This window comes from Bombina bombina, chromosome 6 (genome assembly GCF_027579735.1).
Source record: "Bombina bombina isolate aBomBom1 chromosome 6, aBomBom1.pri, whole genome shotgun sequence".
Classification (NCBI taxonomy): domain Eukaryota; kingdom Metazoa; phylum Chordata; class Amphibia; order Anura; family Bombinatoridae; genus Bombina; species Bombina bombina.
In genome coordinates, this window is record NC_069504.1 from 838,798,644 (window position 1) to 838,819,152 (window position 20,509).

Consider the following 20,509-nt stretch of genomic DNA (forward strand, 5'->3'; position numbering starts at 1 on the left):
CAAGTCATGCTAATCTGGTTAACTAATGAAACGTGTACAAAATTTATAATTTGGCACATCACAAAAAATGCTTATACATACTATGATCTGGGAATACACAGACAGTGTAACTTCACAACTCTAAAGACATACCACACACAGACATTAAATATATTTTGTTCTCTCTTTATTGTTGCTCATTTCAAAGAAGCCCCATTCAGTTATTCAGTAATAAAGCATCCTCTGACACTAATTTCTTAAAGATATACCAAAGGCAAACAAATGCAACTCTCTCTACAAAGACCAGCTTCCAGTAGAGAAAGGCTCCTATACAATGTCTGATACTGTGACAAATGCTATGAAAGAAATAACGACAACTTATTTTGTTATTTGTAACTATAATCTTTAAAAAAAAAAAAAAAAAAAAAGACAATGCAAGCTGTAACCAGTGGACCAATGTCCAACAATCGGCTATAATAATTTATAAAGGTTTTCTACTTAGGTGCCAAATAGGTGTTTTTAAGGCTTGTGGTGAAAAACAAATAAAATGAATTTACGCGTATGTCTAACAAAACTATTACTATGAAGAAACTATTCATCTTCTTAAACACTACAATTATAGTTATATAAACGCAGCGCTCACATCAAAAGCAAGACTCCGCCATTCTACATCAATGCGCTTAAAGCAAATAACTTAGGCCTTGTATATCTGCCAAGCTTAGTTTCCATTGCAAAAAAATCCTTTTGAAAACAAACATATATACAATTATTTAAATAAAAAAAATGTTAACAAAAATGCAATCTGCATGGCAGATGTGACTTGTTCGACAAACATTAATTATACAAAAAAGGTTTTGTTGATGAGAAATAAACTGTATATAAATAATTCACTGGCAACTGGGATTTCATTCAAATACACTTCCAGCTGTTGTGGAAAATAAGCACTTTTGGTTGTTTAACATTTTTTTGCTGGTAAAGCAGTTTTTAACTTTGCTTTTCGACTGTTCGAGAAGGTTTTATGACATTGTATCCAAGCTTGATTCATCAGGAAATAAACTTTTGTTGCAAAGTAATTTAGAAAGACAAACATTCCGGACAAAATGAATGTTGTCTTTTTTAAATCACCTGTCAAAATGTCCTTCAAGACTGGGCAAGCAAAAATTAGGACTCCTGTTTCACATGTTCAATTATCTGGAATGTCCTGCTGGGATTCACTATCAACTCTTCTTTCTGATGATGTGTATAAAAAGTTGCAGCAAATGTACAGTGGAAATATAAGCAGCCGGCTGTCCAAGTTCATCACTACCTGTTCCTAGAGGACAAATAAAAAAAGAATACTTTCAAAATTGATTAAAAAAAAACAACAAATTATGCTTACCAGATAATTTCCTTTTCTTCTGTATGAGGAGAGTCCACAGCTTTATTCCTTACTTGTGGGAGTACAGAACCTGGCCACCAAGAGGAGGCAAAGACACCCCAGCCAAAGACTTAAATACCTCCCCCACTTCCCTCATATGCCAGTCATTCTGCCATGGGAACAAGGAACAGTAGGAGAAATATCAGGGTATAAACAGTGCCAGAAGAACAAAACAAAATTTAAGTCCACCCTTCGGAGAAGATGGACGGGGGCCGTGGACTCTCCTCATACAGAAGGAAAGGAAATTATCTGGTTAGCATAATGTATGTTTTCCTTCTTAATATGAGGAGAGTCCACGGCTTCATTCCTTACTTGTGGGAAACATATACCCAAGCTCCAAAGGACACTAAATGAACGGGAGGGCAAAAAAGGAGGCGGGCCCTATTCTGAGGGCACCACAGCCTACAAAACCGTTCTCCCAAAAGTTGCTTCAGCCGAAGCAAAAATGTCAAACTTGTAAAATTCAGAAAAGGTATGTAAGGAGGCCTCATGTTTGAAGGTCCAAGAGGAAGCCACTGCTCTAGTTGAATGAGCCTTAATACTCTGAGGAGGCTTATGTCCTGCTGTCTCATTAGCGAATAATGCTCCTCAACCAAAAAAGATAAGGAAGTGGACAAGGCCTTCTGCCCCCTAGGCTTCCCAGAATAGACAACAAACAAAGAAGAAGTCTGTCTAAACTCCTTTGTGGCCTGAAGATAGAACTTCAAGGCCCGAACAACATCCAAATTATGAAGTAACCGTTCCTTCGAAGAAGAAGGATTAGGACACAAGGAAGGAACCACAATCTCCTGATTGATGTTGCGATCTGAAACGACCTTAGGAAGAAAACCTAAGCCAGTACGAAGAACAGCCTTATCAGCATGAAAAACTTGGTATGTTGGCTCACATTGCAAGGCAGCCATTTCAGAGACTCTGCACGCCGAAGCAATAGCCAGTAGAAAAAGAACCTTCCAAGATAGTAATTTAATGTCAACTACATGCATAAGTTTAAACGGAGCCGTCTGCAAAACTTTAAGAACAAGATTTAAACTCCAAGGAGGAGCGCTAGATCTAAACACAGGCCTGATTCTAGAAAGAGCCTGAACAAAAGACTGAACATCTGGAAGCTCAGCGAGCCTCTTGTGCAGTAAAACAGATAGGGATGAAATCTGTCCCTTAAGGGAGCTATCAGAAAGGCCCTTCTCCAGACCATACTGGAGAAAGGAAAGAATCCTGAAAACCCTGACCTTATGGCAGGGGATTCACGCTCTTCACACAAGAATAAGTAGGTCCTCCACACCTTATGATAGATGCGACAAGTGACCGGCTTACAAGCTTGAATGAGAGTATCAATAACTCTCTCAGAGAAACCTCTCTTGGCTAGGACTAAGCGTTCAATCTCCACGCAGTCAGGCTCAGAGAATAAAGATTTGGATGAACAAAAGGACCTTGTTCCAGCAGATCCCTGAGACAAGGTAACTTCCATGGGGGAGATGACGACATCCCCACTAGATCCGCGAACCACATCCTTTGCGGCCACAATGGAGCAATCTGTACCACTGATGCCCGCACCTGCTTGATGCGGGCCACTACTAGAGGAAGGAGAGGTAATGGTGGAAAAAGGTATATTAGACTGAAGCTCCAAGGCACCACTAATGCATCTATTAGTTCCGCCTGAGGATCCCTGGATCTCGACCCATACCTAGGTAGCTTGGTATTGAGACGGAACACCATGAGATCAATCTCTGGAGTCCCCCACCTGTTGCATATCTCCGCAAACACCTCGGGATGGAGAGACCCTTCCCCCCGGATGAAAGGAATGTCTGATGAGAAAATCCGCTTCCCAGTTGTCCACACAGGAAAGTGGATCGCTGACAGCGAACAGTTGATCACTGCCAACTCCAGAATCCGAGAAACCTCCCTCATAGCTAGGGAGCTCCTCGTTCCTCCCTGGTGGTTGATGTAAGCCACGAGGTGATATTGTCTGATTGGAATCTGATAAACTGAGACGAACCCAGACTGGGCCAAGCCTTCAGAGAATTGAAGATTGCTCGAAGTTCCAGAATGTTGATCGGAAGAGCTCTCCTCCCGAGACTAAAAGCCCTGCGCCTTCTTGGCACCCCAAACTGCTTCCCATCCTGAGAGACTCATCTGTAGTCACAATCCTCCAGGATGGTCTTAAAAAGGATGTCCCTTGGGACAGGTGATCTTGACAGAGCCACCAAGAGAGCGATTCTCTCGACCGGTTGTCCAGAGAGATCTGTTGAGACAGATTTGAATGATTGCCGTTACACTGTCTCAGCATGCACAGCTGTAATGGTCTGAGACTGAACCTGGCAAAGGAAATTATGTCCATGCTGGACACCATGAGACCAATCACCTCCATACACTGCGCCCTGTGGATTGAGATATGAAGGAAAGCATCCTTCAGATCTATAGTAGTCATGAACGGTCTCTTTTGGACTAAGGGAAGGATAGACCTTATCGTATCCATCTTGAACGAGGGGACGTTCAGAAATTTGTTTAAGCACTTAAGAATCGGGTGGAAAGTTCCCTCCTTCAGGACCAAGAAAAGGTTTGAGTAGTATTCCAAGTCTTGTTCTTCTATGGGAACCGGGACAATGACTCATAAGGAGGACAGATCCCGAACTCAACCCAGAAAGTTTTCTGGTCCTGATGACAGATTTGAGAGAAGGAATCTGCCCTTGGGTGGAAGAGACTTGAACCCGATTCTGTAACCCTGAGCAATGACCTCCAGGACCCAAGGATCCTGCACATCCCTGAACCAAGCTTCTGAGAAGAGCGGGGCGACCACTTCTTGCTGATTTAGTGTCAGTGGGCTTCTTGCTCTGCTTGGACTTATTCCAGGACTGAGCCGGCTTCCAAGTCTTAGGTTGCTTGGTCTTAGCGGAGGATTGCTGGCGCTGGGATTTATCAGACTGAAAGGAACGAAAAGTATTAGATTGTCTCTTAGATCTGTTCTTTTTATCTTGCGGTAGGAAGGCACCCTCGCCCCCTGTAACCGTGGAAATAATAGAATCCAGGCCTGGACCAAACAAAATCTTACCCTTGAATGGAAGGGAAAGGAGTCTGGACTTGGAAGTCAAGTCCACAGACCAGGACTTCAGCCACAGAGCCTAGCGGGCCTGAACAGGAATCCCAGCAGTTTTAGCGTTTAAACAAATAATTTGCATATTCATATCACAAATAAAAGAATTAGCAACCCTTAAAGCCTTAATTCTATCCAGAATATCATCGAGGGAACCTTCCACCTCGATCAATACCGATAAGGAGTCACACCAGTAGGTAGTTGCTCCCGCAACCGCGGCAACTACCACCGCTGGTTGAAATAAATATCCTGAATGTTGAAACATCTTTCTTAACAGAGTTTCCATCTTTTTATCCATGGGCTCTTTGAACGAAGAACTATCCTCCAGTGGGATAGTAGTGCGTTTTGCCAGCATGGAGACAGCGCCATCCACCTTAGGGATGGAACCCCACAACTCCAGTTGAGAATCCGGGACCAGGAACAGTTTCTTAAAGGCAGACAAAGGGGTGAAGGAAAAACCAATCCTCTCCCATTCGTTCTTAATAGTGTTTGCCATCTTTACAGGAACAGGGAAAGTCTGAGGAACAACCCTGTCTTTGTAAACTCTATCCAGTCTAGGAATTAAAGGTTCTTCAGACAGTTGGCCTCTGGAACCTCTAAGGTAGCCAGAACTTCCTTTAAAAGAAAGCGCAAGTGCTCAATCCTAAATCTAAAATCTTGTTCCTCCGCAATCCGAGGCTTAGAGGCAGCTAATTCCGACCCAGAAACTTCACACTCAGACAGAACTTCATCATCAGATAACCGTCTATCAGCTATAGCCAATAAACTAGTTGACCCCTGGGAAGGATAGCAATATTTGACCTTTCGCTTGCGCTTAGCAGGGCAAGGTAAAGCACTAATGGCCGCAGACGCCGCCATTTGTAACTGCGCAGTGAAGTCTGGAGGTAAAAGGCCTCCTCTAGATGGAGGATCAGGCGTGCTATGGGAAATTGCATGTGTATTAGGAGATGAAAGCAGGGTGCGCACCTCACGGGACGGGGACCCCTCAGAGGTGGAAGGCTCAGTGCTATCAAACATGCAAACCTTTTTTGACATAATCACTTTTTCTAGGCATGTGGAACATAATTGAGAGGGCGGTAATACCTCTGCCTCCTCACAGTATAAACAGGAATTAGACTTAGGTATAGAGGGAGTATAGAGGGGCACTCACCACCTCCTATGACCCAGGAACACAGAGTAAACCGCTTCTTTCCAATACCAGCACAGTCAGAGAGTAGGAAGTGAAACTACGACCACACCCGGTAACATGGGAGCACAACCTAGGTCCGTCTCCGCTAAGGAAAAATACGCCAAGCTTGTAAAGCTGCGCAGCTCTAAAGTGAAAGTAACTTGTATGTTCCAACCTCAGCCTATAAGCCTCAGAAAACATCTCACACATAACGCAGTATAAATCAAATACAAATGTATGAAATTAATCCCCACTGTTCAATAATCCCCCATCAGGAGATATTAACCCTTGACTCCATACAGATAAAAGGAGCCACACTGTGATCCTGTCTTCTAGCGTTATCATATGTGTAAAAAATGAAACAATCTTACCGGAATCTATGCTGTGAAACAGAAACACAGCCTCTCAAGTGTGACAGTCTTGTAGCATCGCTCCTGACATGGACTTGAGTGATGAAAGCAGGCAGTGAAACTCGTCAACACTAATTGCTTAGGAGCTGTTAATACGAGTCTGGATGGTTTCGCAGAAAGACTCTCCCTGCATCTCCAGACCCTAACTTTCGTCAATGCTCTCACTGAGAAACGGACAAGACTACTTAAAACTCCAGTCCCATTTCAAAGGGTAGATACCTTTCTTAAGGAACTACTCTGTATCTTCTGACACTTCTCTGACAGCCCCCTGTGATGAAAGGCAAAGAATGACTGGGATATGAGGGAAATGCGGGAGGTATTTAAGCTTTTGGCTGGGGTGTTTTTGCCTCCTCCTGGTGGCCAGGTTCTGTATTCCCACAAGTAAGGAATGAAGCCGTGGTCTCTCCTCATGTTAAGGAGGAAAAATATTTTGCTATGGGGATAACTAAACCAATAGTTCATATGTAACACTTGTAGGTACTAAGTTTTTTTTTCTATTATGATACTGTTTAGGTAAAATTGCTGCTCTGTATATTTTATTTGTTTTGTATTTTGATTTTGTGTGTTTATCCTGCTGTGCCATTCATTCATAGTATCCAAGAGACTTTAATTTTATGAACTCTCTCTCTTTCTGGAATCGAGTGACTCTTTATGGACATTTCCGATAAAAAGAGAGCATATCTTTTGGAACATAGAAACATAGAATTTGACAGTAGATAACTAAAAAGGCCCATAAAGTCTACCCATGCTTATTGTATTGTACTTTGATATTTGTATGTTTTGTTTAAAACTCAAATAAAATAATATAATAAATAATAAAACATCTGTGCAACCACAAAAAATAAAAACATTTTTTCGTATAAAAGTAAATGGAAAAAAGTGCAGAATTGCTCAATAACGGATTATAGCTAACCTAAAAATGTACAACTCAACAGCTTCATTACTCACCTGTAAAGAATAGTTTAACATTGCAGACAACTTTATTGGTCCTAGTAAAAAACAACTTTAAAATACTTTGCAAACTTTTTCATAAAAAAATATTCTGTACTGGTTTGCTGAAACATTATGTGGACTATGGTTGATGTAGATACAACAAAACATTTCAAGAAGACATGAGAACAAACATATCAGAAACAATATTTCTAGATTAAGAATTTCGTCTTATTCCTTAATAGATATTAAAATTGGAAAATATATATATAGATTTGTGGAGCACACCTAATACGTTTTACTACACAGTTTAAACTGATGCAAGCCTGTTAAATGGACGTTACCCATATGCTAAATAACTATAAAGCGATGCAGCATATTTGTAAAAAGCGGACTATAAAATATCACATGAACAGTTAACCAGAGTAAGTGCTCTGTAATCCAGAGCTACTGTCATCTGCATTATGGTGAAATAAAAGCCAACCATCAGTGCTGAGTTCACAGATGCGGGCCAATTTGTCAAAGTGCAGCGGAAATGTCCACTGTAGCGGATCATGTCTGCCGCAAATCAATAAATGCCTCATTGCACAAGCATTTCTAGTGCAATGCTTGGGCAATGCTGCCCCCTGCAGATTTGCGGCCAATCTCTGTACAAGTAAACATTGATACCCTTTAATTTATAAGCATGCCCCATGTCATAATTTGTATATTTTACTGTGGCGTCCAACACAGAAGTGGAGCACTAAATATCTATAACTGTGTATTCATAGATATTAGTACTTCTCCATGTCCGACAGACATTGATGAATTTTATCATTGCACAAGCATTTCTTGTGAACTGTTTGTGCAATGCCTCCCCCTGCAGATTCGCGGCCGCTAGCAGGGGGTGTCAACCCGATCGTATGTGATCAGGCGGATTGATGTCCGCCGCCTCAGAGGTAGCGGATAAGTTAAGAAGCAGCGGTCTTAAGAAGCAGCGGAAACCGGTGTATACGGGGCCCATTCGGGCCATGATAAATCAGCCCCTTAATCTTAAGGTGCAAGGTTCAATAAAAAACTTCCTTAAATTGAGGAATGAAATAAAGTGACTGAGCTGCATATGGCAAATGCACATTCCCTTGCAGGTCCCAGGATAAGCATAAGCATCGTAAATTGATTCTTAAAAGTCCCTTTATAATATTTTCTTTTTTAAATAGAAATGTTCAGGTGATATTTTCTAGTCAGATTTTACGGATATACTGCATCAATTTAAATTGATTCAGTGGGTATTATGTCACTTTAAGAAATGGTTCAATAAATTCATTAAAAAAATGACAACAAATGTATTAGTGCATTTATCTATTACTAAATCAAGTAATGAGTATAGATACTATGTAAATTGCTTAACGCTCCAAATGGTGATAAAAGCCTTCATTTATCAAGCAGTGGAAGCGGTTCCAGAGCTCTTGTGGTATAGGCTCGCAGAGATGAACACTGCTTCTTAAACTCTCCCTATCTTAGGAAGTGGCGAAGTTAAAACACTGCAAACTCGTTCATTTAGGTTATTGACAGGCCCTGCAGGGGTGGCGCTTTCCGTGTACAAAGTTCGCCATACTGTCTATCATATATCCCTTATCTTCCTTTCACCTTAGCTTCCAAAAAAAAAATTTAAGTTGACTTAATAAATTATTTATTGTCAAGATGGTGGAGAGTCAGAGTCATCACGTGTGGGAATTCTCCTCCTGACCACTAGGAGAAGACAAAAGATACCCCAACACACCAGAACATTAAATCCCTTGATCCCATGATCATAAGCCATACATACAACCAAGTCAATAAGAAAAACAGAAAAGCAGGAAAGATAAAGTGTGGCAAAACAATATAATTTATGTAAAAACTTGATAAATTAATTTCTTTCATGGTGGCGAGAGTCCACAAGCTAGTTACTGACCTCAAATGCCTATAAATACACCTCCCACCTCACTCATACCTCAAATTAGTGTATAGCCAAGTTAATGAGGTGTAAAAGCATAAAACAGAGGAACAGGATAAATAATGTGCTTTATACAAAAAAATCATAACCCCCAAAAAATGGGTGGGTCTCATGGACTCTCGCCACCATGAAAGAAATGAATTTATCAGGTAAGTTCTTACATAAATGATGTTTTCTTTCATATAAGTGGCGAGAGTCCACAAGCTAGTTACTGATGGTGTGGAAGACCCATTAGTAACTAAAGAGGGAGAGATCAAATAAAAACAGCTATTTCCGCTTAGAAATGAAATCCCAAAAAATAATTAAGTTTTCTTAAAAATTAAAAAAAAATTAAATCATAGGCACTAGAATCAAACTGAGACAGCTGCCTGAAGAACCTTTATTAAATGTATGCAAAGAAGACCAAGGGGCATATGTATCAAGCTCCATATGGAGCTTGATGCCCCGTGTTTCTGGCGAGGCTGCAGGCTCGCCAGAAACAGCAGTTATGAAGCAGCGGTCACAAAGACAGCTGCTCCATAACCTGTCCGCCTGCTCTGAGCAGGAGGACAGACATCGCCGGAAATCAACCCGATCGAGTACGATCGGGTTGATTTACACCCCCCTGCTGGCGGCCGATTGGTCGTGAGTCAGCAGGGGGCGGCGTTGCACCAGCAGCTCTTGTGATCTGCTGGTGCAATGCAGAATACGGCGTCCGCCAGACTTTGATAACTTGGGGACCAAGTGGCTGCTTTGCAGATTTGATCAACTGAAGCTTCATTCTTGAAAGCCCAAGATGTGGCAACTGATCTTGTAGAATGAGCTGTTATTCTCTGAGACGGAGACTGCCCAACCTCCAAATACGATTTCAACCAAGATACCAAAAAAACAGAATTTATGCTTACCTGCTGAATTTCTTTCTTTTGCGATGTACCGAGTCCACGGATTCATCCTAACTTGTGGGATATTGTCCTTCCTGACAGGAAGTAGCAAAAAGAGCACCACAGCAGAGCTGTCTATATAGCTCCCCCTTTAACTCCACCCCCCAGTCATTCGACCGAAGGCCAAGGAAGAAAAGGAGAAACTATAAGGTGCAGAGGTGACTGAAGTTTACATAAAAAATACTATCTGTCTTGAATAGACAGGGCGGGCCGTGGACTCGGTACATCGCAAAAGAAAGAAATTTATCAGGTAAGCATAAATTCTGTTTTCTTTTGCAAGATGTACCGAGTCCACAGATTCATCCTAACTTGTGGGATACCAATACCAAAGCTTTAGGACACGGATGAAGGGAGGGACAAGACAGGAACCTAAACGGAAGGCACCACTGCTTGCAAAACCTTTCTCCCAAAAATAGCCTCCGAAGAAACAAAAGTATAAAATTTGTAAAATTTGGAAAAGGTATAAAGCGAAGACCAAGTCGTAGCCTTACAAATCTGTTCAACAGAAGCATCATTTTTAAAAGCCCATGTGGAAGCCACCGCTCTAGTGGAGTGAGCTGTAATTCTTTCAGGAGGCTGCTGTCCAGCAGTCTCATAAGCCAAACGGATGATGCTTTTCAGCCAAAAGGAAAGAGAGGTAGCCGTAGCCTTTTGACCTCTACACTTTCCAGCATAGACAACAAACAAAGAAGATGATTAGCGAAAATCTTTGGTTGCCTGCAAATAAAACTTCAAGGCACGAACCACGTCCAAGTTGTGCAACAGACATTCCTTCTTAGAAGAAGGATTAGGACACAGAGAAGGAACAACAATTTCCTGATTGATATTCCTGTTAGAAACAACCTTAGGGAGAAACCCAGGTTTGGTACGCAAAACCACCTTATCAGCATGGAAAACAAGATAATGCGAGTCACATTGTAATGCAGATAGTTCAGAAACTCTTCGAGCTGAAGAGATAGCAACTAGAAACAGAACTTTCCAAGATAGAAGCTTAATATTTATGGAATGCATGGGTTCAAACAGAACCCCCTGAAGAACTTTAAGAACTAAATTGAGACTCCATGGCGGAGCAACAGGTTTAAACACAGGCTTAATTCTAACTAAAGCCTGACAAAAAGCCCGAACGTCTGGGACATCTGCCAGACGCTTGTGCAACAGAATAGACAAAGCAGATATCTGTCCCTTTAAGGAACTAGCGGACGATCCTTTCTTCAATCCTTCTTGGAGAAAAGACAAAATCCTAGGAATCCTGATCTTACTCCATGAGTAGCCTTTGGATTCACACCAAAAAAGATATTTACGCCATATCTTATGATAGATCTTACTGGTGCAAGGCTTTCGAGCCTGAATCAAGGTATTTAAGACCGACTCAGAGAAACCCGGCTTTGATAAAATCAAGCGTTCAATTTCCAAGCAGTCAGTTGCAGAGAAATTAGATTTGGATGCTTGAATGGACCTTGAATCAAAAGGTCCCATCTCAGTGGCAGAGTCCATGGTCGCAGAGATGACATGTCCACCAGGTCTGCATACCAAGTCCTGCGTGGCCACGCAGGTGCTATCAAAATCACTGAAGCTCTCTCCTTGACCTGGATCCGTAACAAGGAAGTTTGGCGTTCTGATGAGACGCAATCAGATCCAATTCTAGTGTGCCCCATAGCTGAACCAGTTGAGCAAACACCTCCGGATGGAGCTCCCACTCCCCCAGATTAAAAGTCTAACGACGTTCTCCACCCCTGGGATATAGATCGCTGATAGATGGCAAGAGTGAGTCTCTGCCCATCGGATTATCCTGGAAACTTCTATCATCGCCAAGGAACTCCTTGTTCCCCCCTGATGATTGATATAAGCTACAGTCGTGATGTTGTCCGACTGAAACCTGATGAATCCGGCCGAAGCCACGCCTGAAGAGCATTGAATATCGCTCCTAATTCCAGAATATTTATCGGTAGGAGGGCCTCCTCCTGAGTCCACAAACCCTGTGCTTTCAGGGAATTCCAGACTGCACCCCAGCCCAGTAGGCTGGCGTCTGTCGTCACAATAACCCACGCTGGCCTGTGGAAACACATTCCCCTGGACAGGTGATCCTCTGACAACCACCAAAGAAGAGTGTGTCTGGTCTCTTGATCCAGATTTATCTGAGGAGATAAATCTGCATAATCCCATTCCACTGTTTGAGCATGCATAGTTGCAGTGGTCTGAGATGCAAGCGAGCAAACGGAACTATGTCCATTGCCGCTACCTTAAGTCTGATTACCTCCATATACTGAGCCACTGACGGCCGAGGAATGGAATGAGGAGCTCGGCAGGTGGTTAAAATCTTTGATTTCCTGACCTCCGTCAGAAATATTTTCATGTCCACCGAATCTATCAGAGTTCCCAAGAATGGAACTATTGTGAGAGGAATAAGAGAACTCTTTTTCACGTTCATCTTCCACCCATGAGATCTTAGAAATGCCAACACTAAGTCTGTGTGAGACTTGGCAAGTTGGAAAGTCGACACATGAATATGTTGTCTAGATAAGGCGCCACTGCTATGCCCCTCGGCCTTAGGACTGCCAGAAGGGACCCTAGCACCTTTGTGAAGATTCTTGGCGCCGTGGCCAACCCAAAGGGAAGAGCCAAAAACTGGTAATGCCTGTCCAGAAAGGCAAACCTGAGGAACTGGTGATGATCTTTGTGGATAGGAATGTGTAGATATGCATCCTTTAGATCCACGGTAGTCATATATTGACCATCCTGGATAATTGGTAAAATAGTCAGAATGGTCTCCATCTTGAAGGATGGAACTCTTAGGAATTGGTTTAGGATCTTGAGATCTAGAATTGGTCTGAAGGTTCCCTCTTTTTTGGGAACCACAAACAGATTGGAGTAGAAACCTTGCCCCTGTTTTGTTTTCGGAAATGGGCAGATCACTCCCATGGTAAAAAGGTCTTCTACACAGCGTAAGAACGCCTCTCTTTTTGTCTGGTTTACAGACAATTGAGAAAGATGGAACCTCCCCCTTGGAGGAGAATCTTTGAAATCTAGGAGATACCCCTGGGTTACAATTTCTATGGCCCAGGAGTCCTGAACGTCTCTTGCCCAGGCCTGAGCAAAGAGAGAAAGTCTGCCCCCTACTTGATCCGGTCCCGGATCGGGGGCTACCCCTTCATGCTGTCTTAGTGGCAGCAGCAGGCTTTTTGGCCTGTTTACCCTTGTTCCAAGCCTGGTTAGGTCTCCAGGTTGGCTTGGATTGAGCAAAGTTCCCCTCTTGCTTTGCAGCAGGGGAAGAGGAAGCGGGACCACCCTTGAAGTTTCGAAAGGAACGAAAATTATTTTGTTTGGTCCTTGTCTTATTTGACTTATCTTGAGGGATGGCATGACCCTTCCCTCCAGTGATGTCTGAAATGATCTCATTCAGTGCAGGCACGAATAGGGTCTTACCTTTGAAAGGGATGGCCGCTAACTTAGCAAGATGAAAAGCGGCGTCTGTAATAAAAGAATTAGCCAACTTAAGGGCCTTAATTATGTCCAAAATATCATCTAGTGGGGTCTCCATCTGAAGAGCCTCTTCTAGAGCCTCAAACCAAAAAGCAGCTGCAGGGGTTACCGGAACAATGAACGCTATAGGTTGAAGAAGAAAACCCTGATGAACAAAAATTTTCATTAGGAGGGGCAGAGCTAACTGCCGTGCTGAATGGTAGCACACTCTAGGAGCTCTGAGTCTTAAACCTTAAAAAAGGACTTAGAAGTGCTCCAACCTAACTTTAATTTTAATATAAACCTTCATCTGGGTGCCTAATACCCAGCACTATTTCAGTGCTATTGCTTAGCCACAGTGGAACCTTCTCTCTGGCATATTTGTGCTCCGTTGGCCTGAGCAGGCCCTGATACAGTACCTCGCCTGGACGACTAGCCCTGAACTGCCACCTTTGAGCAAGTCAGCTCTGCTACATAGTGGGATTTCGAGCCTCTTGGGCTCCGGAGGGTCGGGGATCCACTCCGGAACCAACTCCTAGGCAGTGAGGCGCAGTGCAGCTTCCGAGGGCTATTGGGAGACCGCAATTGGACCGGGGGAGCTGACTGACCCGTGGTCGCAAGGAAACGTCAAAAACAGAATTTATGTTTACCTGATAAATTACTTTCTCCAACGGTGTGTCCGGTCCACGGCGTCATCCTTACTTGTGGGATATTCTCTTCCCCAACAGGAAATGGCAAAGAGCCCAGCAAAGCTGGTCACATGATCCCTCCTAGGCTCCGCCTTCCCCAGTCATTCGACCGACGTAAAGGAGGAATATTTGCATAGGAGAAACCATATGATACCGTGGTGACTGTAGTTAAAGAAAATAAATTATCAGACCTGATTAAAAAACCAGGGCGGGCCGTGGACCGGACACACCGTTGGAGAAAGTAATTTATCAGGTAAACATAAATTCTGTTTTCTCCAACATAGGTGTGTCCGGTCCACGGCGTCATCCTTACTTGTGGGAACCAATACCAAAGCTTTAGGACACGGATGAAGGGAGGGAGCAAATCAGGTCACCTAGATGGAAGGCACCACGGTTTGCAAAACCTTTCTCCCAAAAATAGCCTCAGAAGAAGCAAAAGTATCAAACTTGTAAAATTTAGTAAAAGTGTGCAGTGAAGACCAAGTCGCTGCCTTACATATCTGATCAACAGAAGCCTCGTTCTTGAAGGCCCATGTGGAAGCCACAGCCCTAGTGGAATGAGCTGTGATTCTGTCAGGAGGCTGCCGTCCGGCAGTCTCGTAAGCCAATCTGATGATGCTTTTAATCCAAAAAGAGAGAGAGGTAGAAGTTGCTTTTTGACCTCTCCTTTTACCAGAATAAACAACAAACAAGGAAGATGTTTGTCTAAAATCCTTTGTAGCATCTAAATAGAATTTTAGAGCACGAACAACATCCAAATTGTGCAACAAACGTTCCTTCTTTGAAACTGGATTCGGACACAAAGAAGGCACGACTATCTCCTGGTTAATGTTTTTGTTAGAAACAACTTTCGGAAGAAAACCAGGTTTAGTACGTAAAACCACCTTATCTGCATGGAACACCAGATAAGGAGGAGAACACTGCAGAGCAGATAATTCTGAAACTCTTCTAGCAGAAGAAATTGCAACCAAAAACAAAACTTTCCAAGATAATAACTTAATATCAACGGAATGTAAGGGTTCAAACGGAACCCCCTGAAGAACTGAAAGAACTAAATTGAGACTCCAAGGAGGAGTCAAAGGTTTGTAAACAGGCTTGATTCTAACCAGAGCCTGAACAAAGGCTTGAACATCTGGCACAGCTGCCAGCTTTTTGTGAAGTAACACAGACAAGGCAGAAATCTGTCCCTTCAAGGAACTTGCAGATAATCCTTTCTCCAAACCTTCTTGAAGAAAGGATAGAATCTTAGGAATTTTTACCTTGTCCCAAGGGAATCCTTTAGATTCACACCAAAAGATATATTTTTTCCATATTTTGTGGTAAATTTTTCTAGTTACAGGCTTTCTGGCCTGAACAAGAGTATCAATGACAGAATCTGAGAATCCTCGCTTTGATAAGATCAAGCGTTCAATCTCCAAGCAGTCAGTTGGAGTGAGACCAGATTCGGATGTTCGAACGGACCTTGAACAAGAAGGTCTCGTCTCAAAGGTAGCTTCCATGGTGGAGCCGATGACATATTCACCAGGTCTGCATACCAAGTCCTGCGTGGCCACGCAGGAGCTATCAAGATCACCGATGCCCTCTCCTGATTGATCCTGGCTACCAGCCTGGGGATGAGAGGAAACGGCGGGAATACATAAGCTAGTTTGAAGGTCCAAGGTGCTACTAGTGCATCTACTAGAGTCGCCTTGGGATCCCTGGATCTGGACCCGTAGCAAGGAACCTTGAAGTTCTGACGAGAGGCCATCAGATCCATGTCTGGAATGCCCCACAGTTGAGTAATTTGGGCAAAGATTTCCGGGTGGAGTTCCCACTCCCCCGGATGAAATGTCTGACGACTCAGAAAATCCGCTTCCCAATTTTCCACTCCTGGGATGTGGATTGCAGACAAGTGGCAGGAGTGAGTCTCCGCCCATTGAATGATTTTGGTCACTTCTTCCATCGCCAGGGAACTCCTTGTTCCCCCCTGATGGTTGATGTACGCAACAGTTGTCATGTTGTCTGATTGAAACCGTATGAACTTGGCCTTTGCTAGCTGAGGCCAAGCCTTGAGAGCATTGAATATCGCTCTCAGTTCCAGAATATTTATCGGTAGAAGAGATTCTTCCCGAGACCAAAGACCCTGAGCTTTCAGGGGTCCCCAGACCGCGCCCCAGCCCACCAGACTGGCGTCTGTCGTGACAATGACCCACTCTGGTCTGCGGAAGCTCATCCCCTGTGACAGGTTGTCCAGGGACAGCCACCAACGGAGTGAATCTCTGGTCCTCTGATTTACTTGTATCGTCGGAGACAAGTCTGTATAGTCCCCATTCCACTGACTGAGCATGCACAGTTGTAATGGTCTTAGATGAATGCGCGCAAAAGGAACTATGTCCATTGCCGCTACCATCAAACCTATTACTTCCATGCACTGCGCTATGGAAGGAAGAGGAACAGAATGAAGTATTTGACAAGAGTTCAGAAGTTTTGTTTTTCTGGCCTCTGTCAGAAAAATCCTCATTTCTAAGGAGTCTATTATTGTTCCCAAGAAGGGAACCCTTGTTGACGGAGATAGAGAACTCTTTTCTACGTTCACTTTCCATCCGTGAGATCTGAGAAAGGCCAGGACAATGTCCGTGTGAGCCTTTGCTTGAGGAAGGGACGACGCTTGAATCAGAATGTCGTCCAAGTAAGGTACTACTGCAATGCCCCTTGGTCTTAGCACCGCTAGAAGGGACCCTAGTACCTTTGTGAAAATCCTTGGAGCAGTGGCTAATCCGAACGGAAGTGCCACAAACTGGTAATGCTTGTCCAGGAATGCGAACCTTAGGAACCGATGATGTTCCTTGTGGATAGGAATATGTAGATACGCATCCTTTAAATCCACCGTGGTCATGAATTGACCTTCCTGGATGGAAGGAAGAATTGTTCGAATGGTTTCCATTTTGAACGATGGAACCTTGAGAAACTTGTTTAGGATCTTGAGATCTAAGATTGGTCTGAACGTTCCCTCTTTTTTGGGAACTACGAACAGATTGGAGTAGAACCCCATCCCTTGTTCTCCTAATGGAACAGGATGAATCACTCCCATTTTTAACAGGTCTTCTACACAATGCAAGAATGCCTGTTTTTTTATGTGGAATGTTAAGCAATTTGTTCTTGGAAGACGCATCCGCTGACCAAGATTTTAACCAAAGCGCCCTGCGCGCCACAATAGCAAACCCAGAATTTTTCGCCGCTAACCTAGCCAATTGCAAAGTGGCGTCTAGGGTGAAAGAATTAGCCAATTTGAGAGCACGAATTCTGTCCATAATCTCCTCATAAGAAGAAGAATTGTTATTGATCGCCTTTTCTAGCTCATCGAACCAGAAACACGCGGCTGTAGTGACAGGGACAATGCATGAAATTGGTTGTAGAAGGTAACCTTGCTGAACAAACATCTTTTTAAGCAAACCTTCTAATTTTTTATCCATAGGATCTTTGAAAGCACAACTATCTTCTATGGGTATAGTGGTGCGTTTGTTTAGAGTAGAAACCGCCCCCTCGACCTTGGGGACTGTCTGCCATAAGTCCTTTCTGGGGTCGACCATAGGAAACAATTTTTTAAATATGGGGGGAGGGACGAAAGGTATACCGGGCCTTTCCCATTCTTTATTTACAATGTCCGCCACCCGCTTGGGTATAGGAAAAGCTTCGGGGGGCCCCGGGACCTCTAGGAACTTGTCCATTTTACATAGTTTCTCTGGAATGACCAAATTCTCACAATCATCCAGAGTGGATAACACCTCCTTAAGCAGAGCGCGGAGATGTTCCAACTTAAATTTAAATGTAATCACATCAGGTTCAGCTTGTTGAGAAATTTTCCCTGAATCTGAAATTTCTCCCTCAGACAAAACCTCCCTGGCCCCCTCAGACTGGTGTAGGGGCCCTTCAGAACCAATATCATCAGCGTCCTCATGCTCTTCAGTATTTCCTAAAACAGAGCAGTCGCGCTTTCGCTGATAAGTGGGCATTTTGGCTAAAATGTTTTTGATAGAATTATCCATTACAGCCGTTAATTGTTGCATAGTAAGGAGTATTGGCGCGCTAGATGTACTAGGGGCCTCCTGTGTGGGCAAGACTGGTGTAGACGAAGGAGGGGATGATGCAGTACCATGCTTACTCCCCTCACTTGAGGAATCATCTTGGGCATCATTTTCTCTAAATTTTGTGTCACATAAATCACATCTATTTAAATGAGAAGGAACCTTGGCTTCCCCACATTCAGAACACAGTCTATCTGGTAGTTCAGACATGTTAAACAGGCATAAACTTGATAACAAAGTACAAAAAACGTTTTAAAATAAAACCGTTACTGTCACTTTAAATTTTAAACTGAACACACTTTATTACTGCAATTGCGAAAAAGTATGAAGGAATTGTTCAAAATTCACCAAAATTTCACCACAGTGTCTTAAAGCCTTAAAAGTATTGCACACCAAATTTGGAAGCTTTAACCCTTAAAATAACGGAACCGGAGCCGTTTTTTATATTTAACCCCTTTACAGTCCCTGGTATCTGCTTTGCTGAGACCCAACCAAGCCCAAAGGGGAATACGATACCAAATGACGCCTTCAGAAAGTCTTTTCTATGTATCAGAGCTCCTCACACATGCATCTGCATGTCATGCTTCTCAAAAACAAGTGCGCAATACAGGCGCGAAAATGAGACTCTGCCTATGATTAGGGAAAGCCCCTAGAGAATAAGGTGTCCAATACAGTGCCTGCCGGTTATTTTACAAAATTCCCAAGATTAAAATAATTCCTCAAGGCTATGGAGTATAAAATATGTTTATATATAAATCGATTTAGCCCAGAAAATGTCTACAGTCTTAAAAAGCCCTTGTGAAGCCCTTTTTTTTTTCTGTCTGTAATAAAAATGGCTTACCGGATCCCATAGGGAAAATGACAGCTTCTAGCATTACATCGTCTTGTTAGAATGTGTCATACCTCAAGCAGCAAAAGTCTGCTCACTGTTCCCCCAACTGAAGTTAATTCCTCTCAACAGTCCTGTGTGGAAACAGCCATCGATTTTAGTAACGGTTGCTAAAATCATTTTCCTCTTACAAACAGAAATCTTCATCTCTTTTCTGTTTCAGAGTAAATAGTACATACCAGCACTATTTTAAAATAACAAACTCTTGATTGAATAATAAAAACTACAGTTAAACACTAAAAAACTCTAAGCCATCTCCGTGGAGATGTTGCCTGTACAACGGCAAAGAGAATGACTGGGGAAGGCGGAGCCTAGGAGGGATCATGTGACCAGCTTTGCTGGGCTCTTTGCCATTTCCTGTTGGGGAAGAGAATATCCCACAAGTAAGGATGACGCCGTGGACCGGACACACCTATGTTGGAGAAACCGGCCTTCTGAGGAACCTCTGTAAAGAAACGCCACAGAAAATTAGCGCAGAGCCCTGTGTGTTTTAAAAGAACTTCAGGGGACCCCATTACACTGCACAGTCGGCTTTGGCGCGAACAGCGGCCATCTTTGATCTTGCCCTATTTCACACAGGGGCCTGCAACCTAGGAGCTACGAGTACAGTGGCCAACAAAGCAGCGGAGGCTCTGATGTGCTCTCTTGCACATTGACACCCTACCGAAACCAGGTCTTCAGCACACCCTGACCAGCTGAGGGGAATTCTGATCAGCATTAATTAGGTGAGACCGTAACCTTTGAGCTGCTTCTATTTCAGCACATTGCATACTTGCCCTTGTCAGACCTAACGGTCATAGAGCATAGCCCCATATTGCCTAGGAAGTAACTTGGGCCCCCCCCCCTTGTAACAACTGAGCCCCCTTGGTGCTCCAGCCACAAGAATTTACCCCCAGCACTTCAGCAAGCTGATATTTAAAACAGCAAAAAGCGTGCCCCTGCTTACCAACTGCACAAATTATTAACCCAGGTGCTGCAGAACTCAAACCTGCTATCCCCCACGGCCTTTATGGAATAACTTTAGGACAGCCTGAGCTGCTAAAATACCTCTGGTTGGCCTAAAAGACTTAAACCTCAGTGGAGCACCTTTTTTTATCCTTCACTCCAGGAATTTAAAGTGCACTTTATTACAGAGGGCCTAGTACGCCACCACACACCTTGCTTTTGCCAGGGACCCGGCTGCCTTAGAAACATACCTGGGCAGCAACATTTCACTGCAGCTTGGGAACAGTAAGATACTCCTTTCACTTCATCATAGTTACTGTTTCCAGACCGTATTAGGCCTAAGCAGACATTAACAACAAGGTGCCGGGCTATCTGCGCTTTAACTGGCCTACTGGAGATAATACCCCTGAGACCCACTAGGGATATATTTTTGAAGTAACCCCTCTAAACTAATCTTACTGATCACCCTAGAAACAGACTAGGATCCAGGCTTTGTTTCACATTTCTTGCGGTTTCACCAGTCTCTCCTCTCCCTTACCCGCCGGCCCTTATTGTCATACCCCCATACCTGACCCCACA

The 20,509-nt window shown here is 43.4% G+C and overlaps 1 protein-coding gene across 5 annotated transcripts in view; it reads right to left on the reverse strand.

Annotated features, from left to right (window-relative positions):
- Window positions 1-149: 149 nt before the first annotated feature.
- GMCL1 (germ cell-less 1, spermatogenesis associated) overlaps window positions 150-20,509 on the reverse strand; it is a 509,303-nt gene continuing 488,943 nt past the window's right edge. For all 5 annotated transcript variants that reach the window (XM_053718223.1, XM_053718225.1, XM_053718220.1 and 2 more), the window contains one exon: window positions 150-1,291. In XM_053718223.1, the coding sequence (XP_053574198.1) occupies window positions 1,163-1,291 (129 nt within the window). In that variant the 3' untranslated portion in view covers window positions 150-1,162. The remainder of the gene's footprint in view (window positions 1,292-20,509) is intronic.